This window comes from Chiloscyllium plagiosum, unplaced genomic scaffold, assembly GCF_037043375.1.
Source record: "Chiloscyllium plagiosum isolate Xiang-an unplaced genomic scaffold, Cpla_swu_hap1 HiC_scaffold_38, whole genome shotgun sequence".
NCBI lineage: Eukaryota > Metazoa > Chordata > Chondrichthyes > Orectolobiformes > Hemiscylliidae > Chiloscyllium > Chiloscyllium plagiosum.
The window spans coordinates 17,694,376-17,719,063 of NW_028270176.1; the positions used below are offsets into that span (position 1 = coordinate 17,694,376).

The following is a 24,688-nucleotide window of genomic DNA, read 5'->3' on the forward strand; positions in this document are numbered from 1 at the left end:
CATCCCAGTCATGATTTCCACCCCAGTCCCCCCCCCCCCTCAGCTCTGAGGAAAGGGGCCCCCGTCGGTCCAATCTCTCTTCAGAACCAAAACTCTCCAGCCCAGGCGACCCCCCCCACGCTAAATCTCCCCCACTCCCAGTGCTATCCCACCCTCCATATAATGTGGATTCCCGAACTGCACACAGTACTTTAGCTGGGGCCTAACCAGCGTTTGAGACAGTTCCAGCCTCACTCCCTGCTCTTCAACTCTGTCTCCCCTCCCCGGCTAATAAAGGGAAGTGTCCCGTGTCCCTCCTTAATCACTTCACCCGCCTGTCCCACTACCTTACGGGAGCGGGGAACACACCCACTGAGCTCCCTCTGACCCTCGGGCACACCCATCTACTCCCACCATCTACTCCCTTGCCTTGCATCCCCACCCCAGTGCATCCCCTCACATTGATCCCTGTTGAACGTTGCTTTCAGTAAAGTTGAGGAGAGGAAGGTGAAGTTGACAATGATTGTTAAAGTGGACAGCAGTCTGGGTGTTGCCAATATCCACACTGCCTCCCCATTGTTCTCTGAGCGTACAAACCCCTTATTTACCCCACCTCCCTGGTTGGCATGGTGTGACAGAGAGAGACCCTTAAACTGGAGACCAGAAAATCTTAATCTGTATTTGGATTTAAATGGCTGACAACGTGCATGTATCTCGGTAATTCGGAACAGCTTCCTATCCAGCGCCCAACTCTGGGTTGCTGTTACTCTGTGACCATCATCGAGTGAGCTCTAATCCCATCGCTGTGGCTTGAACTGGACTGCACCTCGTCCTCTCCTGCCAATTCCAAATTCTGGGGCTCTTCACCGGGAGGGGGGCTCTGGACTTGTCCCGTTGCTTTCTCTTGCCCAGACCCTGTGGATCAGAACCTTCCAAGAGATTCCAAGGGCAGTGGAGAACATCTGGGTCCATGATTCCTTATTCTATCCCCTTTGGTTCCCCTGACCCCGTCAACTGACCCTCGGCTTGTCAGGCACTTGCAGGGTCCACAGAGGCCTGTTCCTTTCACAGTCAGTTGGTTGAGCGTTGACATCAAGTTAGCATCATTTCCCATCATGCAAACTTCCGCACGTCCTGTGCTGACATCACAGCTGGGTTTGGCTCCACTGCTCACAGCGAGATGGAGGAAACACGTATCCCCCCGGCGACAGCAGATGATGGGATGGCAATCCATTATACCGATGTCTGCTCACTCTGCGTCTCAGTATCAGCACTGTGAGCAAGATGATGAGGAACACCAGGACCACAATCAGTGCGATGATAATCATCACTTCTCGACTCAATGGAGCTGTGGGGGGAATAATCCAAAAAGGTCAGTGACTGCATCAAAGAATAGGGAAGGAAGGTGCTGGGTGGGATATTAAAGGGTGTGGGGTGTGTGGGGGAGAGTGGGATTAGACTGGGTGGGATATTAAAGGGAGTGGGGAGTGTGGGGGAGAGTGGGATTAGACTGGGTGGGATATTAAAGGGTGTGGGGAGTGAGGGGGAGAGTGGGATTAGACTGGGTGGGATATTAAAGGGTGTGAGGGGGAGAGTGGGATCAGACTGGGTGGGATATTAAAGGGTGTGGGGAGTGTGGGGAAGAGTGAGATTAGACTGGGTGGGATATTAAAGGGTGTGGGGTGTGAGGGGGAGAGTGGGATTAGCCTGGGTGGGATATTAAAGGGTGTGAGGGGGAGAGTGGGATCAGACTGGGTGGGATATTAAAGGCTGTGGGGAGTGTGGGGAAGAGTGGGATTAGACTGGGTGGGATATTAAAGGGTGTGGGGTGTGAGGGGGAGAGTGGGATTAGCCTGGGTGGGATATTAAAGGGTGTGGGGTGTGAGGGGGAGAATGGGATTAGCCTGGGTGGGATATTAAAGGGTGTTGGGAGTGAGGGGGAGAGTGGGATTAGACTGGGTGGGATATTAAAGAGTGTGGGGTGTGAGGGGGAGAGTGGGATTAGACTGGGTGGGATATTAAAGGGAGTGGGGAGTGAGAGGGAGAGTGGGATATTAAAGGACGTTGGTGAGACCTCGTCTGGAATACTGTGTCCCATTCTGGTCTCCCTGTTATCAGTACGATATTATTGAACCGGAGAGGGTCCTGAAGAGATTTCCCGGAAAGTTACCGGGTGTGGAAGGTTTGTGTTAGAGAGCAAGGCTGGGTCATCTGCGACTTTCTTCACTGGAGCGAGTGTGAATAAAATAATGACGGGGATGGATAGGATTAGTGGGCGAGGTCTTTTCCCCAGGACATGGGATTTTTAATGTGAGAGGAGGGGCCGATGTTTTACACAGAAGGTGGTTTGTGTGTGGAATGACCTTCCTGAGGAAGTGGTGGATGTGGGGACAGTTACAACATTTAACAGCCATTTGGATAAGGCCATGAATCGGAAATGTTTGGAGGGATATGGGCCAGGAGCAGGCAGGTGGGACTGGGTTAGTTTGGGATTGTGGTCAGCATGGACTGGGTGGGCCGAAGGGTCTGTTTCCGTACTGTAGGATTCTATGAAGGGGGCGTAGGCGACCAAGAATTAGAGCAACTTTTCGGAACGGGGCGTGTGATTGGGATGTGGGAATGTGCTGTCTGAGATTGTGGCCGGGTCGGGGAGGGGAGCGAAGGCAATAACCCCATCGCCGCTTCCGAGAGAACGCCATAGAATATAAGGATTCTCAGGACACGGCCTACCCACACAGGCTCGGTCAGTGACAGGACGGTGAAGGAGGGGGTGGAGGGGGAGGGGGTCCTACTCACACAGGCTCGGTCAGTGACAGGACGGTGAAGGGGGGGAGGGGAGGGGGTCCTACCCACACAGGCTCAGTCAGTGACAGGACGGTGGAGGGGGAGGGGGTCCTACCCACACAGGCTCGGTCAGTGACAGGACGGTGAAGGGAGGATGGGGAGGGGGAGGGGAGGGGGTCCTTCCCACACAGGCTTGGTCAGTGACAGGATGGTGAAGCGGGGGGAAGGGGAGGTTCGCTCTGGGGCTCGGTCGGGGGGAGGGAGTTTCCTGCAGAACACAGAAAGATCCCACCGCCCCTTCCTGGCCTGAGTGTGTGGAGTGGTGTGGGGTCAGTCCCTGAAAGGAGGGGGGGTGGGTAGGCCCGTCCGCTCCGATACTGAGATCGAGACTGATCCGATTCTGAAGGCGTGGAGTTGGGGGGAGAACCTCGGGAATGAGAGTATGTTTCCCCGGGATACAAACCCTCCCACTCAGGATACGGACGGGGAGGAGGTGGGTTCACACCCTTCCCGAGGTGCTGCTGGTATTGAAGGCTGAAACACAGGGGGGTATGAATCAAGGAGGAAGGCGGGGCCGGACCTGGGGTGGGTTGGGGTTCATGGCACCGGGGAGGGTGTTGGGATTTGAGGTGGGGGGTGTGGGGTGGGAGGTGACGGTAGAAAAGATGAGTCACAGCCACGAATTGTTTCCACATTTGTTATAAAATCCGGTCCCATCCCACAGTCTCACCCAACGCTGTACACCAATGGGGAATGTTGGCATTGTCCCCTCCTCCAAACCCCCTTCCCCCCACCCCCCCCCCCCCCCCCTCCCCACCACCAGGGGCAGGGACTGGAGTCTGACCCACTGAGTGCTTGACCCCAGTTGCTGCTTTCATTCCCCAGTGAAAGGGAAGTGTTCCTGGGGGAGGGACAGGAGGGGGTGATGGGCAGAGGAATGGATGGGGTGGGAGGAAGGGGACAGGAACCCTTGAGTCACTGAGAGATAAGGAAGGGGCCTCCGTTTGACTGGAATCGCCAGGTTGCACGTTTGAAGTTACCGTTCGCTGAGGTCGATGTACTGGTTGCTGCTGGAATCGATGTGCTGGTTGCTGCTGGGATCGATGTACTGGTTGCTGCTGGGATCGATGTGCTGGTTGCTGCTGGGATCGATGTGCTGGTTGCTGCTGGGATCGATGTGCTGGTTGTTGCTGGGGTTGATGTACTGGTTGCTGCTGGAGTTGATGTACTGGTTGCTGCTGGGGTTGATGTACTAGTTGTTGCTGGGGTTGATGTGCTGTTTGTTGGTGTTGTTGTACTGGTTGTTGCTGGGGTTGATGTACTGGTTGCTGCTGGGGTTGATGTACTGGTTGTTGCTGGGGTTGATGTACTGGTTGTTGCTGGGGTTGATGTACTGGTTGTTTCTGGGTTTGATGTACTGGATGCTGCTGGGGTTGATGTACTGGTTGTTGCTGGGGTTGATGTACTGGTTGTTGCTGGGGTTAATGTACTGGTTGCTGCTGGGATTGATGTACTGGTTGTTGCTGGGTTTGATGTACTGGTTGTTGCTGGGGTTGATGTACTGGTTGTTGCTGGGGTTGATGTGCTGGTTGTTGCTGGGATCGATGTACTGGTTGCTGCTGGGGTTGATGCACTGGTTGTTGCTGGGATCGATGTCCTGGTTGCTGCTGGGCTTGATGTACTGGTTGCTGCTGGGGTTGATGTGCAGGTTGTTGCTGGGGTTGGTGTACTGGTTGCTGCTGGGATTGATGTGCTGGTTGTTGCTGGGGTTGATTTACTGGTTGCTGCTCGGGTTGATTTACTGGTTGCTGCTGGGGTTGATGTCCTGGTTGTTGCTGGGGTTGATGTACTGGTTGTTGCTGGGGTTGATGTACTGGTTGTTGCTGGGGTTGATGTACTGGTTGTTGCTGGGGTTGATGTACTGGTTGTTGCTGGGGTTGATGTGCTGGATGTTGCTGGGGATGATGTACTGGTTGTTGCTGGGGTTGATATACTGTTTGTTGCTGGGATTGATGTGCTGGTTGTTGCTGGGGTTGATGTACTGGTTGTTGCTGGGGTTGATACACTGTTTGTTGCCGGTGTTGATGTACTGGTTGTTGCTGGGGTTGATACACTGTTTGTTGCTGGGGTTGATGTACTGTTTGTTGCTGGGGTTGATGTACTGGTTGTTGCTGGGGTTGATATACTGTTTGTTGCTGGGATTGATGCGCTGGTTGTTGCTGGGATCGATGCACTGGTTGCTGCTGGGATTGATGTACTGGTTGTTGCTGGGGTTGATGTGCTGGTTGTTGCTGGGGTTGATGTACTGGTTGTTGCTGGGGTTGATGTGCTGGTTGTTGCTGGGGTTGATGTGCTGGTTGTTGCTCGGGTTGATGTACTGGTTGTTGCTGTGGTTGATATACTGTTTGTTGCTGGGATTGATGCGCTGGTTGTTGCTGGGATCGATGTACTGGTTGCTGCTGGGATTGATGTACTGGTTGTTGCTGGGATTGATGTGCTGGTTGTTGCTGGGGTTGATGTACTGGTTGTTGCTGTGGTTGATATACTGTTTGTTGCTGGGATTGATGCGCTGGTTGTTGCTGGGATCGATGTACTGGTTGCTGCTGGGATTGATGTACTGGTTGTTGCTGGGATTGATGTGCTGGTTGTTGCTGGGGTTGATTTACTGGTTGCTGCTCGGGTTGATTTACTGGTTGCTGCTGGGGTTGATGTACTGGTTGCTGCTGGCGTCGATGTACTGGTTGTTGCTGGGGTTGATGTACTGGTTGTTGCTGGGGTTGATGTGCTGGTTGTTGCTGGGGTGGATGTACTGGTTGTTGCTGGGATGGATGTACTGGTTGTTGCTGGGGTTGATGTACTGGTTGTTGCTGGGGTTGATGTACTGGTTGTTGCTGGGGTTGATGTGCTGGTTGTTGCTGGGGTTGATGTGCTGGTTGTTGCTGTGGTTGATGTACTGGTTGTTGCTGGAGTTGATGTGCTGGTTGTTGCTGGGGTTGATGTACTGGTTGCTGCTAGGGTTGATGTACTCGTTGTTGCTGGGGTTGACGTACTGGTTGCTGCTCGGGTTGATGTACTGGTTGCTGCTGGGGTTGATGTACTGGTTGCTGCTGGGGTTGATGTGCTGTTTGTTGCTGGAGTTGAGGTACTGGTTGTTGCTGGGGTTGATGTGCTGGTTGTTGCTGGGATCGTTGTACTGGTTGCTACTGGGGTTGATGTACTCGTTGCTGGAGTCGATGTGCTGGTTGTTGCTGGGATCGGTGTACTGGTTGTTCCAGGGATCGATGTGCTGGTTGCTGCTGGGGTTGGTGTACTGGTTGTTGCTGGGGTTGATACACTGCTTGTTGCTGGAGTTGATGTACTGGTTGTTGCTGGGGTTGATGTACTGGTTGTTGCTGGGATCGATGTACTGGTTGTTGCCGGGATCGATGTACTGGTTGCTGCTGGGGTTGATGTACTGGTTGTTGCTGGGATCGATGTACTGGTTGTTGCTGGGGTTGATGTGCTGGTTGTTGCTGGGATCGGTGTACTGGTTGTTGCCGGGATCGATGTACTGGTTGCTGCTGGGGTTGATTTACTCGTTGTTGCTGGGGTTGACGTATTGGTTGCTGCTGGGGTTGATGTACTGGTTGCTGCTGGGGTTGATGTACTGGCTGTTGCTGGAGTTGATGTACTGGTTGTTGCTGGTGTTGATGTGCTGGTTGCTGCTGGGATGGATATACTGGTTGTTGTTGGGGTTGATGTGCTGTTTGTTGCTGGGGTTGATGTGCTGGTTGTTGCTGGGATCGATAAAGTGGTTGTTGCTGGGATCGATATTCTGGTTGTTGCTGGGATTGATGTACTGATTGTTGCTGGGATTGATGTACTGGTTGTTGCTGGGGTTGATGTACTGGTTGTTGTTGGGGATGATCTGCTGGTTGTTGCTGGGATTGATGCACTGGTTGTTGCTGGGGTTGATGTGCTGGTTGTTGCTGGGATTGATGTACTGGTTGTTGCTGGGATTGATGTACTGGTTGTTGCAGGGATCGATGTGCTGGTTGTCGCTGGGGTTGATGTGCTAGTTGTTGCTGGGGTTGATGTGCTGGTTGTTGCTGGGTTTGATGTGCTGGTTGTTGCTGGGGTTGATGTACTGGTTGTTGCTGGGGTTGATGTACTGGTTGTTGCTGGGATCGATGTACAGGTTGTTGCTGGGGTTGATGTACTGGTTGTTGCTGGGGTTGATGTGCTGGTTGTTGCTGGCATGAATGTACTGGTTGTTGCTGGGGTTGATGTACTGGTTGTTGCTGGGGTTGATGTACTGGTTGCTGCCGGTGTTGATGTACTGTTTGTTGCTGGGGTTGATGTACTGGTTGTTGCTGGGGTTGATATATTGTTTGTTGCTGGGATTGATGCGCTGGTTGTTGCTGGGATCGATGTACTGGTTGCTGCTGGGACTGATGTACTGGTTGTTGCTGGGGTTGATGTGCTGGTTGTTGCTGGGGTTGATGTACTGGTTGTTGCTGGGGTTGATGTGCTGGTTGTTGCTGGGGTTGATGTGCTGGTTGTTGCTGGGGTTGATGTACTGGTTGTTGGTGGGTTTGATATACTTTTTGTTGCTGGGATTGATGTGCTGGTTGTTGCTGGGGTTGATGTACTGGTTGTTGCTGGGGTTGATGTGCTGGTTGTTGCTGGGGTTGATGTACTGGTTGTTGCTGGGGTTGATGTACTGGTTGTTGCTGGGGTTGATGTACTGGTTGTTGCTGGGTTTGATGTGCTGGTTGCTGCTGGGATCGATGTACTGGTTGTTGCTGGGGTTGATGTTCTGGTTGTTGATGGGGTTGTTGTGCTGGTTGTTGCTAGGGTTAATGTCCTGGTTGTTGCTGGGATCGATGTGCTGGTTGTTGCTGGGGTTGATGTACTGGTTGTTGCTGGGGTTGGTGTACTGGTTGCTGCTAGGGTTGATGTACTCGTTGTTGCTGGAGTTGACGTACTGGTTGCTGCTCGGGTTGATGTACTGGTTGCTGCTGGGGTTGATGTACTGGTTGCTGCTGGGGTTGATGTGCTGTTTGTTGCTGGAGTTGAGGTACTGGTGGTTGCTGGGGTTGATGTGCTGGTTGTTGCTGGGATCGTTGTACTGGTTGCTGCTGTGGTTGATGTACTCGTTGTTGCTGGAGTCGATGTGCTGGTTGTTGCTGGGATCGATGTGCTGGTTGCTGCTGGGGTTGATGTACTCGTTGCTGGAGTCGATGTACTGGTTGTTGCCGGGATCGATGTGCTGGTTGCTGCTGGGGTTGGTGTACTGGTTGTTGCTGGGGTTGATACACTGCTTGTTGCTGGAGTTGATGTACTGGTTGTTGCTGGGGTTGATGTACTGGTTGTTGCTGGGATCGATGTACTGGTTGTTCCTGGGGTTGATGTGCTGGTTGTTGCTGGGATCGGTGTTCTGGTTGTTGCCGGGATCGATGTACTGGTTGCTGCTGGGGTTGATGTACTCGTTGTTGCTGGGGTTGACGTATTGGTTGCTACTCGGGTTGATGTACTGGTTGCTGCTGGGGTTGATGTACTGGTTGCTGCTGGGGTTGATGTGCTGTTTGTTGCTGGAGTTGAGGTAATGGTTGTTGCTGGGGTTGATGTGCTGGTTGCTGCTGGGATGGATATACTGGTTGTTGTTGGGGTTGATGTGCTGGTTGTTGCTGGAGTTGATGTACTGGTTGCTGCTGGGGTTGATGTACTGGTTGCTGCTGGGGTTGATGTACTGGTTGTTGCTGGAGTTGATGTACTGGTTGTTGCTGGTGTTGATGTGCTGGTTGCTGCTGGGATGGATATACTGGTTGTTGTTGGGGTTGATGTGCTGTTTGTTGCTGGGGTTGATGTGCTGGTTGTTGCTGGGATTGATATACTGGTTGTTGCTGGGATTGATGTACTGGTTGTTGCTGGGGTTGATGTACTGGTTGTTGCTGGGGTTGATGTGCTGGTTGTTGCTGGAGTTGATGTGCTGGTTGTTGCTGTGGTTGATGTGCTGGTTGCTGGGGTTGATGTACTAGTTGTTGCTGGAGTTGATGTGCTGGTTGTTGCTGGAGTTGATGTGCTGGTTGTTGCTGGGGATGATGTACTGGTTGTTGCTGGGGTTGATGTGCTGGTTGTTGCTGGACTTGATGTACTGTTTGTTGCTGGGATTGATGTACTGGTTGTTGCTGGGGTTGATGTACTGGTTACTGCTGGGGTTGATGTACTGGTTGTTGCTGGAGTTGATGTGCTGGTTGTTGCTGGACTTGATGTACTGGTTGTTGCTGGGATTGATGTATTGGTTGTTGCTGGCGTTGATGTACTGGTTGTTGCTGGGGTTGATGTACTGGTTGTTGCTGGAGTTGATGTGCTGGTTGTTGCTGGGGTTGATGTGCTGGTTGTTGCTGGGATTGATGTACTGGTTGTCGCTGGGGTTGATGTACTGGTTGTCGCTGGAGTTGATGTGCTGGTTGTTGCTGGGGTTGATGTGCTGGTTGTTGCTGGAGTTGATGTGCTGGTTGTTGCTGGGGTTGATGTACTGGTTGATGCTGGGGATGATGCACTGGTTACTGCTGGGATTGAGGTACTGGTTGTTGCTGGGATTGATGTACTGGTTGTTGCTGGGATCGATGTACTGGTTGTTGCTGGGGTTGATGCACGGTTTGTTGCTGGGATTGATGTACTGGTTGTTGCTGGGATGGATATACTGTTTGTTGCTGGGATTGATGTGCTGGTCATTGCTGGAATCGATGTGCTGGCTGTTGCTGGGGTCGATGTACTGGTTGTTGCTGGGATCGATGTGCTGGTTGTTGCTGGGGTTGATGTACTGGTTGTTGCTGGGGTTGATGTACTGGTTGTTGCTGGGGATGATGTACTGGTTGTTGCTGGAGTTGATGTGCTGGTTGTTCCTGGGATCGATGTGCTGGTTGTTGCTGGGGTTGTTGTGCTGGTTGTTGCTGGGGTTGTTGTGCTGGTTGTTGCTGGGGTTGTTGTGCTGGTTGTTGCTGGGGTTGATGTGCTGGTTGTTGCTGGAGTTGATGTGCCGGTTGTTCCTGGGATCGATGTGCTGGTTGTTGCTGGGGTTGTTGTGCTGGTTGTTGCTGGGGTTGTTGTGCTGGTTGTTGCTGGGGTTGATGTGCTGGTTGTTGCTCTGGATGATGTACTAGTTGTTGCTGGGGATGATGTACTGGTTGCTGCTGGGATTGAGGTATTGGTTGTTGCTGGGATTGATATACTTGTTGCTGCTGGGGTTGATGTACTGGTTGTTGCTGGAGTTGATGTGCTGGTTGTTGCTGGGGTTGTTGTGCTGGTTGTTGCTGTGGATGATGCACTGGTTGTTGCTGTGGATGATGCACTGGTTGTTGCTGGGGTTGATGTACTGGTTGTTGCTGGAGTTGGTGTGCTGGTTGTTGCTGGGGTTGATGTACTGGTTGTTGCTGGGGTTAATGTGCTGGTTGTTGCTGGGGTTGATATACAGGTTGTTGCTGGGGTTAATGTGCTGGTTGTTGCTGGGGTTGATATACTGGTTGTTGCTGGGATCGATGTGCTGGTTGCTGCTGGGGTTGATGTACTGGTCGTTGCTGTGGTTGATGTACTGGTTGTTGCCGGGGTTGATGTGCTGGTTGCTGCTGGGGTTGATGTGCTGGTTGTCGCTGGGGTCGATGTACTGGTTGTTGCTGGGTTTGATGTACTGGTTTCTGCTGGGGTTGATGTGCTGGTTGCTGCTGGGGTTGATGTACTGGTTGTTGCTGGCGTTGATGTACTGGTTGTTGCTGGGGTTGATGTACTGGTTGTTGCTGGGGTTGATGTACTGGTTGCTTCCGGGGTTGATGTACTGGTTGTTCCTGGGGTTGATGTGCTGGTTGTTGCTGGAATCGATGTGCTGCTTGTTGTTGGGGTTGATGTGCTGGTTGTTGCTGGGGTTGATGTACTGTTTGTTGCTGGGGATAATGTCCTGGTTGTTGCTGGGATCAATGTGCTGCTTGTTGTTGGGGTTGATGTGCTGGTTGTTGCTGGGGTTGGTGTACTTGTTGTTTCTGGGGATAATGTCCTGGTTGTTGCTGGGGTGAATGTACTGGTTGTTGCTGGGGTTGATGTACTGGTTGTTGCTGGGGTTAATGTCCTGGTTGTTGCTGGGAGCGATGTGCTGCTTTTTGCTGGAGTTGATGTGCTGGTTGTTGCTGGGGTTGATGTGCTGGTTGTTGCTGGGATTGATGTGCTGGTTGTTGCTGGAGTTGATGTACTGGTTGTTGCTGGAGTTGATGTACTGGTTGTTGCTGGGGTTGATGTACTGATTGTTGCTGGGGTTGATGTGCTGGTTGTTGCTGGAGTTGTTGAGCTGGTTGTTGCTGGGATCGATGTGCTGCTTGTTGCTGAAGTTGATGTACTGGGTGTTACTGGGGTTGATGTGCTGGTTGTTGCTGGAATTGATGTACTGGTTATTTCTGGGGTTGATGTGCTAGTTGCTGCTGGGATTGATGTACTGGTTGTTGCTGGGGATGATGTACTGGTTGTTGCTGGGGTTGATGTACTGGTTGTTGCTGGGTTTGATGTGCTGTTTGTTGCTGGGGTTGATGTACTGGTTGTTGCTGGGGTTGATGTGCTGGTTGTTCCTGGGGTTGATGTGCTGTTTGTTGCTGGGGTTGATGTACTGGTTGTTGCTGGGGTTGATGTACAGGTTGTTGCTGGGGTTGATGTACTGGTTGTTGCTGGGGTTGATGTACTGGTTGTTGCTGGGTTTGATGTGCTGTTTGTTGCTGGGGTTGATGTACTGGTTGTTGCTCGGATCGATGTACAGGTTGTTGCTGGGGTTGATGTACTGGTTGTTGCTGGGGTTGATGTCCTGGTTGTTGCTGGGGTGAATGTACTGGTTGTTGCTGGGGTTGATGTACTGGTTGTTGCTGGGGTTAATGTCCTGGTTGTTGCTGGGATCGATGTGCTGCTTTTTGCTGGAGTTGATGTGCTGGTTGTTGCTGGGGTTGATGTGCTGGTTGTTGCTGGGATTGATGTGCTGGTTGTTGCTGGAGTTGATGTACTGGTTGTTGCTGGAGTTGATGTACTGGTTGTTGCTGGGGTTGATGTACTGGTTGTTGCTGGGGTTGATGTGCTGGTTGTTGCTGGAGTTGATGAGCTGGTTGTTGCTGGGATCGATGTGCTGCTTGTTGCTGAAGTTGATGTACTGGTTGTTACTGGGGTTGATGTGCTGGTAGTTGCTGGGATCGATGTGCTGCCTGTTGCTGGAATTGATGTACTGGTTATTTCTGGGGTTGATGTGCTAGTTGCTGCTGGGATTGATGTACTGGTTGTTGCTGGGGATGATGTACTGGTTGTTGCTGGGGTTGATGTACTGGTTGTCGCTGGGGTTGATGTACTGGTTGTTGGTGGGTTTGATGTGCTGTTTGTTGCTGGGGTTGATGTACTGGTTGTTGCTGGGATTGTTGTACTGGTTGTTGCTGTGGTTGATGTACTGGTTGTTGCTGGGGTTGATGTACTGGTTGTTGCTGGGGTTGATGTACTGGTTCTGGTTGGGATTGTTGTACTGGTTGTTGCTGTGGTTGATGTACTGGTTGTTGCTGGGGTTGATGTGCTGGTTGTTGCTGGGATTGATGTCCTGGTTGTTACTGGTGTTGATGTACTGGTTGTTGCTGGTGTTGATGTGCTGGTTGTTGCTGGAGTTGATGTGCTGGTTGTCGCTGGGGTTGATGTACTGGTTGTTGCTGGGGTTGATGTACTGGTTGTTGCTGGAGTTGATGTGCTGGTTGTCGCTGGGGTTGATGTACTGGTTGTTGCTGGGGTTGATGTACTGGTTGTTGCTGGGGTTGACGTGCTGGTTGTCGCTGGGGTTGATGTACTGGTTGTTGCTGGTGTTGATGTGCTGGTTGTCGCTGGGGTTGATGTACTGGTTGTTGCTGGGATCGATGTGCTGTTTGTTGCTGGAGTTGATGTGCTGGTTGTCGCTGGGGTTGATGTACTGGTTTTTGCTGGGGTTGATGTACTGGTTGTTGCTGGGGTTGATGTGCTGGTTGTCGCTGGGGTTGATGTACTGGTTGTTGCTGGTGTTGATGTGCTGGTTGTTGCTGGGGTTGATGTACTGGTTGTTGCTGGGATCGATGTGCTGTTTGTTGCTGGGGTTGATGTGCTGGTTGTCGCTGGGGTTGATGTACTGGTTGTTGGTGGGTTTGATGTGCTGTTTGTTGCTGGGGTTGATGTACTGGTTGTTGCTGGGATTGTTGTACTGGTTGTTGCTGTGGTTGATGTACTGGTTGTTGCTGGGGTTGATGTACTGGTTGTTGCTGGGGTTGATGTACTGGTTGTTGCTGGGATTGTTGTACTGGTTGTTGCTGTGGTTGATGTACTGGTTGTTGCTGGGGTTGATGTGCTGGTTGTTGCTGGGATTGATGTACTGGTTGTTGCTGGGGTGGATGTGCTGGTTGTTGCTGGGCTTGATGTCCTGGTTGTTACTGGTGTTGATGTGCTGGTTGTTGCTGGAGTTGATGTGCTGGTTGTCGCTGGGGTTGATGTACTGGTTGTTGCTGGAGTTGATGTGCTGGTTGTCGCTGGGGTTGATGTACTGGTTGTTGCTGGGGTTGATGTGCTGGTTGTCGCTGGGGTTGATGTACTGGTTGTTGCTGGGGTTGATGTACTGGTTGTTGCTGGTGTTGATGTGCTGGTTGTCGCTGGGGTTGATGTACTCGTTGTTGCTGGGATCGATGTGCTGTTTGTTGCTGGAGTTGATGTGCTGGTTGTCGCTGGGGTTGATGTACTGGTTGTCGCTGGGGTTGATGTACTGGTTGTTGCTGGGGTTGATGTGCTGGTTGTCGCTGGGGTTGATGTCCTGGTTGTTGCTGGTGTTGATGTGCTGGTTGTTGCTGGGGTTGATGTACTGGTTGTTGCTGGGATCGATGTGCTGTTTGTTGCTGGGGTTGATGTGCTGGTTGTTGCTGGGGTTGATGTACTGGTTGTTGCTGGGATCGATGTACAGGTTGTTGCTGGGGTTGATGTACTGGTTGTTGCTGGGGTGAATGTACTGGTTGTTGCTGGGGTTGATGTACTGGTTGTTGCTGGGGTTAATGTCCTGGTTGTTGCTGGGATCGATGTGCTGCTTTTTGCTGGAGTTGATGTGCTGGTTGTTGCTGGGGTTGATGTGCTGGTTGTTGCTGGGATTGATGTGCTGGTTGTTGCTGGAGTTGATGTACTGGTTGTTGCTGGAGTTGATGTACTGGTTGTTGCTGGGGTTGATGTACTGGTTGTTGCTGGGGTTGATCTGCTGGTTGTTGCTGGAGTTGATGAGCTGGTTGTTGCTGGGTTCGATGTGCTGCTTGTTGCTGATGTTGATGTACTGGTTGTTACTGGGGTTGATGCGCTGGTTGTTGCTGGGATCGATGTGCTGCCTGTTGCTGGAATTGATGTACTGGTTATTTCTGGGGTTGATGTGCTGGTTGCTGCTGGGATTGATGTACTGGTTGTTGCTGGGGATGATGTACTGGTTGTTGCTGGGGTTGATGTACTGGTTGTCGCTGGGATTGATGTACTGGTTGTTGCTGGGGTTGATGTACTGGTTGTTGCTGGGGTTGATGTACTGGTTGTTGCTGGGATCGTTGTGCTGGTTGTTGCTGTGGTTGATGTACTGGTTGTTGCTGGGATCGATGTACTGGTTGTTGCTGGGGTTGATGTGTCCGTTGTTGCTGGAGTTGATGTACTGGTTGTTGCTGGGATTGATGTGCTGGTTGTTGCTGGGATCGATGTACTGGTTGTTGCTGGAGTTGATGTACTGTTTGTTGCTGGGGTTGATGTGCTGGTTGTTGCTGGGGTTGATGTACTGGTTGTTGCTGGGGTTGATGTACTGGTTGTTGCTTGGGTTGCTGTGCTGTTTGTTGCTGGGGTTGATGTACTGGTTGTTGCTGGGGTTGATGTACTAGTTGTTGCTGGGATTGTTGTACTGGTTGTTGCTGTGGTTGATGTACTGGTTGTTGCTGGGGTTGATGTACTGGTTGATGCTGGGATTGATGTACTGGTTGTTGCTGGGGTGGACGTGCTGGTTGTTGCTGGGCTTGATGTCCTGGTTGTTACTGGTGTTGATGTACTGGTTGTTGCTGGAGTTGATGTACTGTTTGTTGCTGGGGTTGATGTGCTGGTTGTTGCTGGAGTTGATGCGCTGGTTGTTGCTGGGATCGATGTGCTGCTTGTTGTTGAAGTTGATGTACTGGTTGTTACTGGGGTTGATGTGCTGGTTGTTGCTGGGATCGATGTGCTGCCTGTTGCTGGACTTGATGTACTGGTTATTTCTGGGGTTGATGTGCTGGTTGCTGCTGGGATTGATGTACTGGTTGTTGCTGGGGATGATGTACTGGTTGTTGCTGTGGTTGATGTACTGGTTGTTGCTGGGGTTGATGTACTGGTTTTTGCTGGGGTTGATGTGCTTGTTGTTGCTGGGATTGATGTACTGGTTGTTGCTGGGATCGATGTACAGGTTGTTGCTGGGGTTGATGTACTGGTTGTTGCTGGGGTTGATGTCCTGGTTGTTGCTGGGGTGAATGTACTGGTTGTTGCTGGGGTTAATGTCCTGGTTGTTGCTGGGATCGATGTGCTGCTTTTTGCTGGAGTTGATGTGCTGGTTGTTGCTGGGGTTGATGTGCTGGTTGTTGCTGGGATTGATGTGCTGGTTGTTGCTGGAGTTGATGTACTGGTTGTTGCTGGAGTTGATGTACTGGTTGTTGCTGGGGTTGATGTACTGGTTGTTGCTGGGGTTGATGTGCTGGTTGTTGCTGGAGTTGATGAGCTGGTTGTTGCTGGGATCGATGTGCTGCTTGTTGCTGAAGTTGATGTACTGGTTGTTACTGGGGTTGATGTGCTGGTTGTTGCTGGGATCGATGTGCTGCCTGTTGCTGGAATTGATGTACTGGTTATTTCTGGGGTTGATGTGCTGGTTGCTGCTGGGGATGATGTACTGGTTGTTGCTGGGGTTGATGTACTGGGTGTCGCTGGGGTTGATGTACTGGTTGTTGGTGGGTTTGATGTGCTGTTTGTTGCTGGGGTTGATGTACTGGTTGTTGCTGGGATTGTTGTACTGGTTGTTGCTGTGGTTGATGTACTGGTTCTTGCTGGGGTTGATGTACTGGTTGTTGCTGGGGTTGATGTACTGGTTGTTGCTGGGGTTGATGTACTGGTTGTTGCTGGGATTGTTGTACTGGTTGTTGCTGTGGTTGATGTACTGGTTGTTGCTGGGGTTGATGTACTGGTTGTTGCTGTGGTTGATGTACTAGTTGTTGCTGGGGTTGATGTGCTGGTTGTTGCTGGGATTGATGTACTGGTTGTTGCTGGGGTGGATGTGCTGGTTGTTGCTGGGCTTGATGTCCTGGTTGTTACTGGTGTTGATGTACTGGTTGCTGGTGTTGATGTGCTGGTTGTTGCTGGAGTTGATGTGCTGGTTGTCGCTGGGGTTGATGTACTGGTTGTTGCTGGAGTTGATGTGCTGGTTGTCGCTGGGGTTGATGTACTGGTTGTTGCTGGGGTTGATGTGCTGGATTTTGCTGGGGTTGATGTACTGGTTGTTGCTGGTGTTGATGTGCTGGTTGTTGCTGGGGTTAATGTCCTGGTTGTTGCTGGGATCGATGTGCTGCTTTTTGCTGGAGTTGATGTGCTGGTTGTTGCTGGGGTTGATGTGCTGGTTGTTGCTGGGATTGATGTGCTGGTTGTTGCTGGAGTTGATGTACTGGTTGTTGCTGGAGTTGATGTACTGGTTGTTGCTGGGGTTGATGTACTGGTTGTTGCTGGGGTTGATGTGCTGGTTGTTGCTGGAGTTGATGAGCTGGTTGTTGCTGGGATCGATGTGCTGCTTGTTGCTGAAGTTGATGTACTGGTTGTTACTGGGGTTGATATGCTGGTTGTTGCTGGGATCGATGTGCTGCCTGTTGCTGGAATTGATGTACTGGTTATTTCTGGGGTTGATGTGCTGGTTGCTGCTGGGGATGATGTACTGGTTGTTGCTGGGGTTGATGTACTGGGTGTCGCTGGGGTTGATGTACTGGTTGTTGGTGGGTTTGATGTGCTGTTTGTTGCTGGGGTTGATGTACTGGTTGTTGCTGGGATTGTTGTACTGGTTGTTGCTGTGGTTGATGTACTGGTTCTTGCTGGGGTTGATGTACTGGTTGTTGCTGGGGTTGATGTACTGGTTGTTGCTGTGGTTGATGTACTGGTTGTTGCTGGGATTGTTGTACTGGTTGTTGCTGTGGTTGATGTACTGGTTGTTGCTGGGGTTGATGTACTGGTTGTTGCTGTGGTTGATGTACTAGTTGTTGCTGGGGTTGATGTGCTGGTTGTTGCTGGGATTGATGTACTGGTTGTTGCTGGGGTGGATGTGCTGGTTGTTGCTGGGCTTGATGTCCTGGTTGTTACTGGTGTTGATGTACTGGTTGCTGGTGTTGATGTGCTGGTTGTTGCTGGAGTTGATGTGCTGGTTGTCGCTGGGGTTGATGTACTGGTTGTTGCTGGAGTTGATGTGCTGGTTGTCGCTGGGGTTGATGTACTGGTTGTTGCTGGGGTTGATGTGCTGGATGTTGCTGGGGTTGATGTACTGGTTGTTGCTGGTGTTGATGTGCTGGTTGTTGCTGGGGTTGATGTACTGGTTGTTGCTGGGATCGATGTACTCGTTGTTGCTGGGATCGATGTGCTGGTTGTTGCTGGGGTTGATGTGCTGGTTGTTGCTGGGGTTGATGTACTGGTTGTTGCTGGGATCGATGTAAGGGTTGTTGCTGGGGTTGATGTACTGGTTGTTGCTGGGGTTGATGTACTGGTTGTTGCTGGGGTTGATGTCCTGGTTGTTGCTGGGGTGAATGTACTGGTTGTTGCTGGGGTTGATGTACTGGTTGTTGCTGGGGTTAATGTCCTGGTTGTTGCTGGGATCGATGTGCTGCTTTTTGCTGGAGTTGATGTGCTGGTTGTTGCTGGGGTTGATGTGCTGGTTGTTGCTGGGATTGATGTGCTGGTTGTTGCTGGAGTTGATGTAGTGGTTGTTGCTGGGGTTGATGTACTGGTTGTTGCTGGGGTTGATGTGCTGGTTGTTGCTGGAGTTGATGAGCTGGTTGTTGCTGGGATCGATGTGCTGCTTGTTGCTGATGTTGATGTACTGGTTGTTACTGGGGTTGATGTGCTGGTTGTTGCTGGGATCGATGTGCTGCCTGTTGCTGGAATTGATGTACTGGTTATTTCTGGGGTTGATGTGCTGGTTGCTGCTGGGATTGATGTACTGGTTGTTGCTGGGGATGATGTACTGGTTGTTGCTGGGGTTGATGTACTGGTTGTCGCTGGGGTTGATGTACTGGTTGTTGGTGGGTTTGTTGTGCTGTTTGTTGCTGGGGTTGATGTACTGGTTGTTGCTGGAGTTGATGTACTGGTTGTTGCTGGGATCGTTGTGCTGGTTGTTGCTGTGGTTGATGTACTGGCTGTTGCTGGGATTGTTGTACTGGTTGTTGCTGGGGTTGATGTGTCCGTTGTTGCTGGAGTTGATGTACTGGTTGTTGCTGGGATTGATGTGCTGGTTGTTGCTGGGATTGATGTACTGGTTTTTGCTGGGGTTGATGTACTGGTTGTTGCTGGGATCGTTGTGCTGGTTGTTGCTGTGGTTGATGTACTGGCTGTTGCTGGGATCGATGTACTGGTTGTTGCTGGGGTTGATGTGCTGGTTGTTGCTGGGGTTGATGTACTGGTTGTTGCTGGGATTGTTGTGCTGGTTTTTGCTGGGGTTGATGTGTCCGTTGTTGCTGGAGTTGATGTCCTGGTTGTTGCTGGGGTTGATGTACTGGTTGTTGCTGGGATTGATGTACTGGTTGTTGCTGGAGTTGATGTACTGGTTGTTGCTGGGGTTGATGTGCTGGTTGTTGCTGTGGTTGATGTGCTGGTTGTTGCTGGGGTTGATGTACTGGTTGTTGCTGGGGTTGATGTACTGGTTGTTGCTGTGTTTGATGTGCTGGTTGCTGTTGGAGTTACTGTAGTGGTTGCTGCTGGGATTGATGTGCTGGTTGCTGCTGGAGTTGATGTACTGGATGGTGCTGTAGTTGATGTGCTGGTTCCTGCTGGGATCGATGTGTTGGTTGCTGCTCGGGTTGACGTACTGGTTGATGTTGGAGTTGATGTGGTAGTTGTTGCTGGAGTTGATGTGCTGGTTGCTGCTGGGGTCGACGTTCTTGAACCTAAAAGCAGTTCAGACAGACACACTGAGTGGAGAGATTGCTGGGAAATAATTAATCTTAAGTCCCACATATATCGGGGAACCAAGATATTGATGAGCCAGATTGAGCAGGAAATTGCCGATGGGTTTGTACTAACTGTCTACTTCCGATCCTGAGGTCTCTCGAGTTGGTGCTGAGGATTCAGGAATCGATAAACCTGTCAGTTTAACACCTTCGAGCCATAGCACCACAGAAATATACTGCACAGAAACAAACCTTTCAGTCCAACTTGTCCATATCGATCAGATATCTGAACCAAATCCACTCCCATTTGCCAGTACTGGGCCCATATACCACTGAACCCTTCCTATTCATATACCCATCCAGATGCCTTTTAAATGCTGTAACTGTACCAGCCTCCACCACTTCCTCTGGCAGCTCATTCCATACAGGTACCACTCTCTGCGTGAAAAAGTTTCCCCTTTGGTCTCTTTTATATATTTCCCCCTCAGCCTAAAACTATGCCCCCTAGTTCTGGACTCCCCCACCCCAGGGAAAAGACCCTGCCTATTTACCCAATCCATGCCCCTCATGATTATATAAGCCTCTATAAGATCACCCCTCAGCCTCCGACGCTCCAGGCAAAACAGCCCCAGCCTGTTCAGCTCTCCCTGTAGCTCAGATCCTCCAACCCTGGCAACATCCTTGTGAATCTTTTCTGAACCCTTTCAAGTTTTACAAGATCTTTCTGATAGGAAGGAGACCAGAATTTATCTCAATTAAACTCCATCTGCCATTCCTCAGCCCATTGGCCCATCTGATCAAGATCCTGTTGTAATCTGAGATAACCTTCTTCGATGTCCACTCCAGTTTTGGTGTCATCTGCAAACTTACTAAATATACCTCTGACAGTCAGAGAAATCAGTAAAACCCTGAATGCATCGAGAGATTTAGAATATATACTCTCCGATCGAAGAGAGCTGGGAATGAGGTCAGGTCAGCGTGATGTGGCCAATTTAATTATGAATTCATGCCCTCATTAATAAAGTGAGGACATCACTGACAGAGATGGCCAATGACCTGCCCACTGATCTCAGTTCATTCCAAAACACCAATTGGAAATCTTCATCACCAGATGTTCTCCGTGAACGGGAGAAGGATTGGATTGGGCAGGATCCGGAAGATGATGCTTCCTGAGAGGTTTGGGAGGAAGGGTGAGGGATTTGGGGATAAGGGGGTGGGGGGGGGTTGGTGTTGAGATTTCCACTGGACCTGCCCCTACACTCCAGGCTGTGAATGATCTCTCCCCAGGTCACACTGGGTTAGCGGGAGCTACAAGTTGAGGAGACTGCTCTCGTCAGGCAGAGTCGGAGACTGAAGGATTGAGGGAATGGGCTATTATGGGATGAGTGAGATTCAATGAGTGTGGGGGAGGGGAGACGGTGGGGATTAGAGAGATCAATCCCTTTGGATGGAGAAAGGGGAACCAGTTTCCCCTGGGGATTGTAAACGGGCTCCATTTGCAAGTTGGCCTGGACTCAAGTCGGAATCTCATCCCCAGCAATGTAAAGCAGCCGTTTGTAAATACAGGAACCATTAGAGCGTTGGATGGTTATAATTACAGCCCAGGATGGGATCACCTTTGTAAGGAGTGTCTGTAAGGCGGACGATTGTAAATCAGGGACCCCCTGCCCCTCTGCTGTATTTTCGAAATGGGATGGAATTAGAAACTGTGGGGGTGAGGAACATCATGACCAGTCCATCATGTGGGCACTTTGGAACTTAATTCATTCTGATGCAGAAGTTGAATTTTTCATTGACAAATCAACATTGAGGGATCTGACCATCTGCATTGCTGTCCAGGAGAATGAGTCTCACTATCTAAGGAGAGAAATTCCTCCCGGATTCCTTCCTGGGATTATTCCCGACTATTGTGACTCCTATTCCCGGAGTCACCGCAACGGCTAAAGATATTATCGGAGAACGTAAAGTTCCCAAATGAACCGGCCGTTTAGCCTGAGGTCGGTGGGGAGCACAGACCAGGTTTCGGAGCAAGGAATATGACTGACCTCAGGAAGGAATTGCTAGGGACAGAAGGTTTCGGTTCTGGGGAACTGCTCACTAACCAAAGACCAATCAGCTCCTGCTCTGGGTGTGTCTGCTGGGACTGAGCTGGTTTCAAACTGGACTGACCACCCACACACACACACAAATACACACACACACACAAACACACACTCAGGCACAGGCAGACACACAAACATACACACACCCACAAACACACAGGCACAGACAGACAGACACAAACACAGACACACACACCCACGCGGACAAACACACAGACACGCACGCACTTACACACACACAAAGACATTCACACACAAAAAGACATTCACACACAGACACACACACAAAGACACACACGCACACACACACACAAAGACATTCACACAGACACACACACACGCACAGGCACGCACACACATACACAACCCTGATGTCGTCCCATTGGCTTGAAGCAGCAGCTGTGTAAACATCACTCACAATGAGGAGCAGGGAACTTACTTTTCCAAAATGCTGCAAGCCCTTCCCACCTTCCTCAGCAGTAACCATCACACAGACCCCCTTCCCCACCCAACCCCAAAATGCCAGGAGATTTGAGGAAGGTTGCATACCTGAATAAAACATCCTGAAAGGGTCTGGGGGATCGGGACACACGATAGTCTCTCCTGCATCCAGTGAGGAACAGGGAAGAAATGTCCCTCTGTGGGGAGTTGAACTCATGACCACAGGCAGTGGTTGGGATGGCTCGCTCAATGCATTTAAGGGGAACAGGGACTGAGGGGGAACGGGTCAGAGGGATCGGTCGATGAGCTTAAAGTGAGGGGATCCGACTGCAGCAGCACGTTCCGAGGGGATCTGGTACAGGATCTAGATGCCATTATTGCCTGGGGACAGTGGGGATCTGAAGGGGGGACGGTCACTGGGTCCCTCCCACCGAGCCTGTGTCACCTTTACCTGGATCCACTGTGGTGGTGATCCCTGTGTCTCCATTACACAAAGAGCCTTCACAGCAGGACAGGTCGCTTAGCAACAAACCCAACGTTTGCAAATCCATCCGCCCTCCGCACTGATTCGCCGAAGCACATCCTTTAAAAACAACATCTGGGCCAATATCTGACACTGCGGGGCAGAACAGAGAACAGATCACATCGCAACAGAGTGGATCCCTGACAGGAAACTTGATCACTGTCCTGATTGGAGGATCGGTGAGAGAGAGGGAGGCTGTGATTGGAGGCTCGGTGAGAGAGAGGGAGGCTGTGATTGGAGGGTCGGTGGGAGAGGGAGCCTGTGATTGGAGGGTCAGTGATAGAGGGACAGTATGATTGGAGAGTTAGTGAGAGCAGGAGGCTGTGATTGGAGGATCAGTGACCTGGGCTATGATTGGACGGTCAGTGAGCTCGACTGTGATGGGAAGCTCATCGATAGAGGAGACTGCGATTGGAGGGTCCGGGAGCGAGAGGAAGCCTGTGATTGGAGGATGACTGAGTTGGGCTGTGATTGGAGAGTCAGGGACAGAAGGATGGTATGAATGGAGACTCGGCGAGAGAGGGAGCCTGTGATTGGACGATTTGTGATGGAGAGAGGTTTTGATTGGAGGATCAGTTTGCTGGGCTGTGTTTGTGGGTCAGTGAGAGCGGGAGGCTGTGATTGGAGGCTCAGTAAGAGCAGGAGGCTATGATTGGAGGGTCAGTGAGAGCGTGAGGCTGTGATTGGAGGGTCAGTGAGAGCGTGAGGCTGTGATTGGATGCGCAGTGAGAGAGGGAGACTTTGATTGGAGGATCGGTGTACTGGGCTGTGATTGGAGAATCAGTGAGAGCGGGAGCCTGTGATTGGAGGATCACTGAGCTGGGCTGGGGTTGGTTGGTTCCTGGGGAGAGGTAACCTTTCACCCGCGATCCGAAAGTAGAGCGTTCCGATCAAACCTTTCAGAAGCCGAAATGGCACAAAGTGAAGAATCAGTTCCTTTTCTGGTAAAAGTGAAAATCCTCTTTGGATTTCTTTCAGTGAGTGAAAACAGGTACGAATGTAGGTCTTTCTGAAAAGGGAGGTGGGGGAAAGTGAACTTGCCAAAAGCAGGGGATACCTGTAGGACGTTACATTCTGAGCAATGTCTGGGTGTGGGCTGTGAGGCTGAGAGCCAGACCAGGGGCATGAAAACTCACTCCAACAGACCCCTGGGGTTGGGGGTGGGGGGTGAAAGCTGCTCAGGGGGTGAGAGCTGGATTTGTGGAGGGGCCCAGACTTAGGCGCATTCCCTGTCAGAGGCTCCCTGTCAGGGGATGGTCCCGAGCCATGTGCTGAGGCCCACAGAGAGTGTAGGTCCAGGCCAAGGCCCAGCCACAGGTTCCAGGCCCAGACCCAGGCCCAGACCCAGGCCCCAGGCCCAGGTGAGATTGGGGCTGAAAGATGTTCCTATTCAGCACCAGCCAACGACACGCCTCTCCCTCTGCAGACAGACTGTGGACTGACAATTGGGTCAAGGATTGGACCCAGTCTGTACTGCACCCTGGAGGACAAGAATGGGCTTAATGGCCTCATCCTGTGCTGTGTTATCCCATCATTCCATTCTCCTGAACAATGGCTCCCAAAGCTGGGAGTGAGTTGGACATTGACCCTGAAGCTCAGTTACCGAGGTGGGGAGAGAGCAGTGGAGGATGGAGTGTATCTACGTACACAATCTCTGTTGACCTGTTCCATTCACACAGCGATTCTCCAGACCCACACACTTCACCGTCTGTCGATTGGCCAGGCAGGAGGCCATGGATGGGCTGAAGCATCCGAAACATTGCAGTCCATTCAGGGTGGTGTTGGCAGGCTCTGAAATCACAAAGGGAAGAAGAGAAGATGCCTTCTTTTTGGTTCAAGGGCAAAACCGTCCTCCCCTCAAATCGTCACATCCCCTCCCCCCAACACAACTCCCCAAACCTGACGTTCATCATCTCCCCCCCCCACCTGGGGTTTTCATGTGGCTCTGAATCATGACAGACCTCACTGTGATCCTCACCTGCTACTGTCTGGTCATTACATCGATCTGAGCCACAGAGACGGCTGCTCCGGGAGATAAACACCCTTCCAGTGCTCAACGAAACATCTTCAGAGGGATTCTCACAGCGTTGTTCAATGTGTCTGAGTGTCTTAGTCCCACTGTCTACGGTAAACAGGCTGGAGTTAGACCTTCACCACATCATTTGTTTAGCTTCACCCCGTCTGCTACAATTTCTGTCGATGCCCCACAGAAAGCATCCTATCCAGATGCATCACAGCTTGGTATGGGAGCACAAGAAATTACAGAGAGATGTGAACACAGCCCAGTCCGTCACACAAAGCAGCCTTCCCCCCGTTATCTCCATCTACACTTCCCACTGCCTCGGGCAAGTAACTAACATCCAAGAGCCTTCCCAGCCCAGGAATACTCTCTCCCACCCTCTTCCATCAGGCAGAAGATACAAAGGTTTGAAAACACGTACCAACAGGTTCGAGAACAGCTTCTTCCCCGCTGTTATCAGACTAATGACCTGACCGTACATATCTTAGAGTTGATCTTTCTCTGCATCTTCCCTGTGGCTGGAACGCTATATTCTGCATTCTGTACCATTACCCTGATGTACTTCTGTAAGGTGTGATTTGTCTGGATATCATACAGAACAATACTTTTCACTGTATCTCGGTGCATGTGACAATAATAAACCCAGTATCACATGGAGATATTTTCA

General features: G+C 51.1%; 1 protein-coding gene across 1 annotated transcript in view; it reads right to left on the reverse strand.

Annotated features, from left to right (window-relative positions):
• Nucleotides 1-233: 233 nt before the first annotated feature.
• The window catches only part of LOC122546827 (uncharacterized), a 62,493-nt gene continuing 38,038 nt past the window's right edge, over nucleotides 234-24,688 (reverse strand). Inside the window, exons 11-16 of the mRNA XM_087980822.1 lie at nucleotides 18,687-18,932; nucleotides 14,777-15,053; nucleotides 7,347-8,484; nucleotides 5,142-6,419; nucleotides 3,804-5,030; nucleotides 234-1,327 (exon numbers count right to left, since the gene is read on the reverse strand). Coding sequence (XP_087836948.1) covers nucleotides 1,125-1,327; nucleotides 3,804-5,030; nucleotides 5,142-6,419; nucleotides 7,347-8,484; nucleotides 14,777-15,053; nucleotides 18,687-18,932 — 4,369 coding nt within the window. The 3' untranslated portion in view covers nucleotides 234-1,124. The remainder of the gene's footprint in view (nucleotides 1,328-3,803; nucleotides 5,031-5,141; nucleotides 6,420-7,346; nucleotides 8,485-14,776; nucleotides 15,054-18,686; nucleotides 18,933-24,688) is intronic.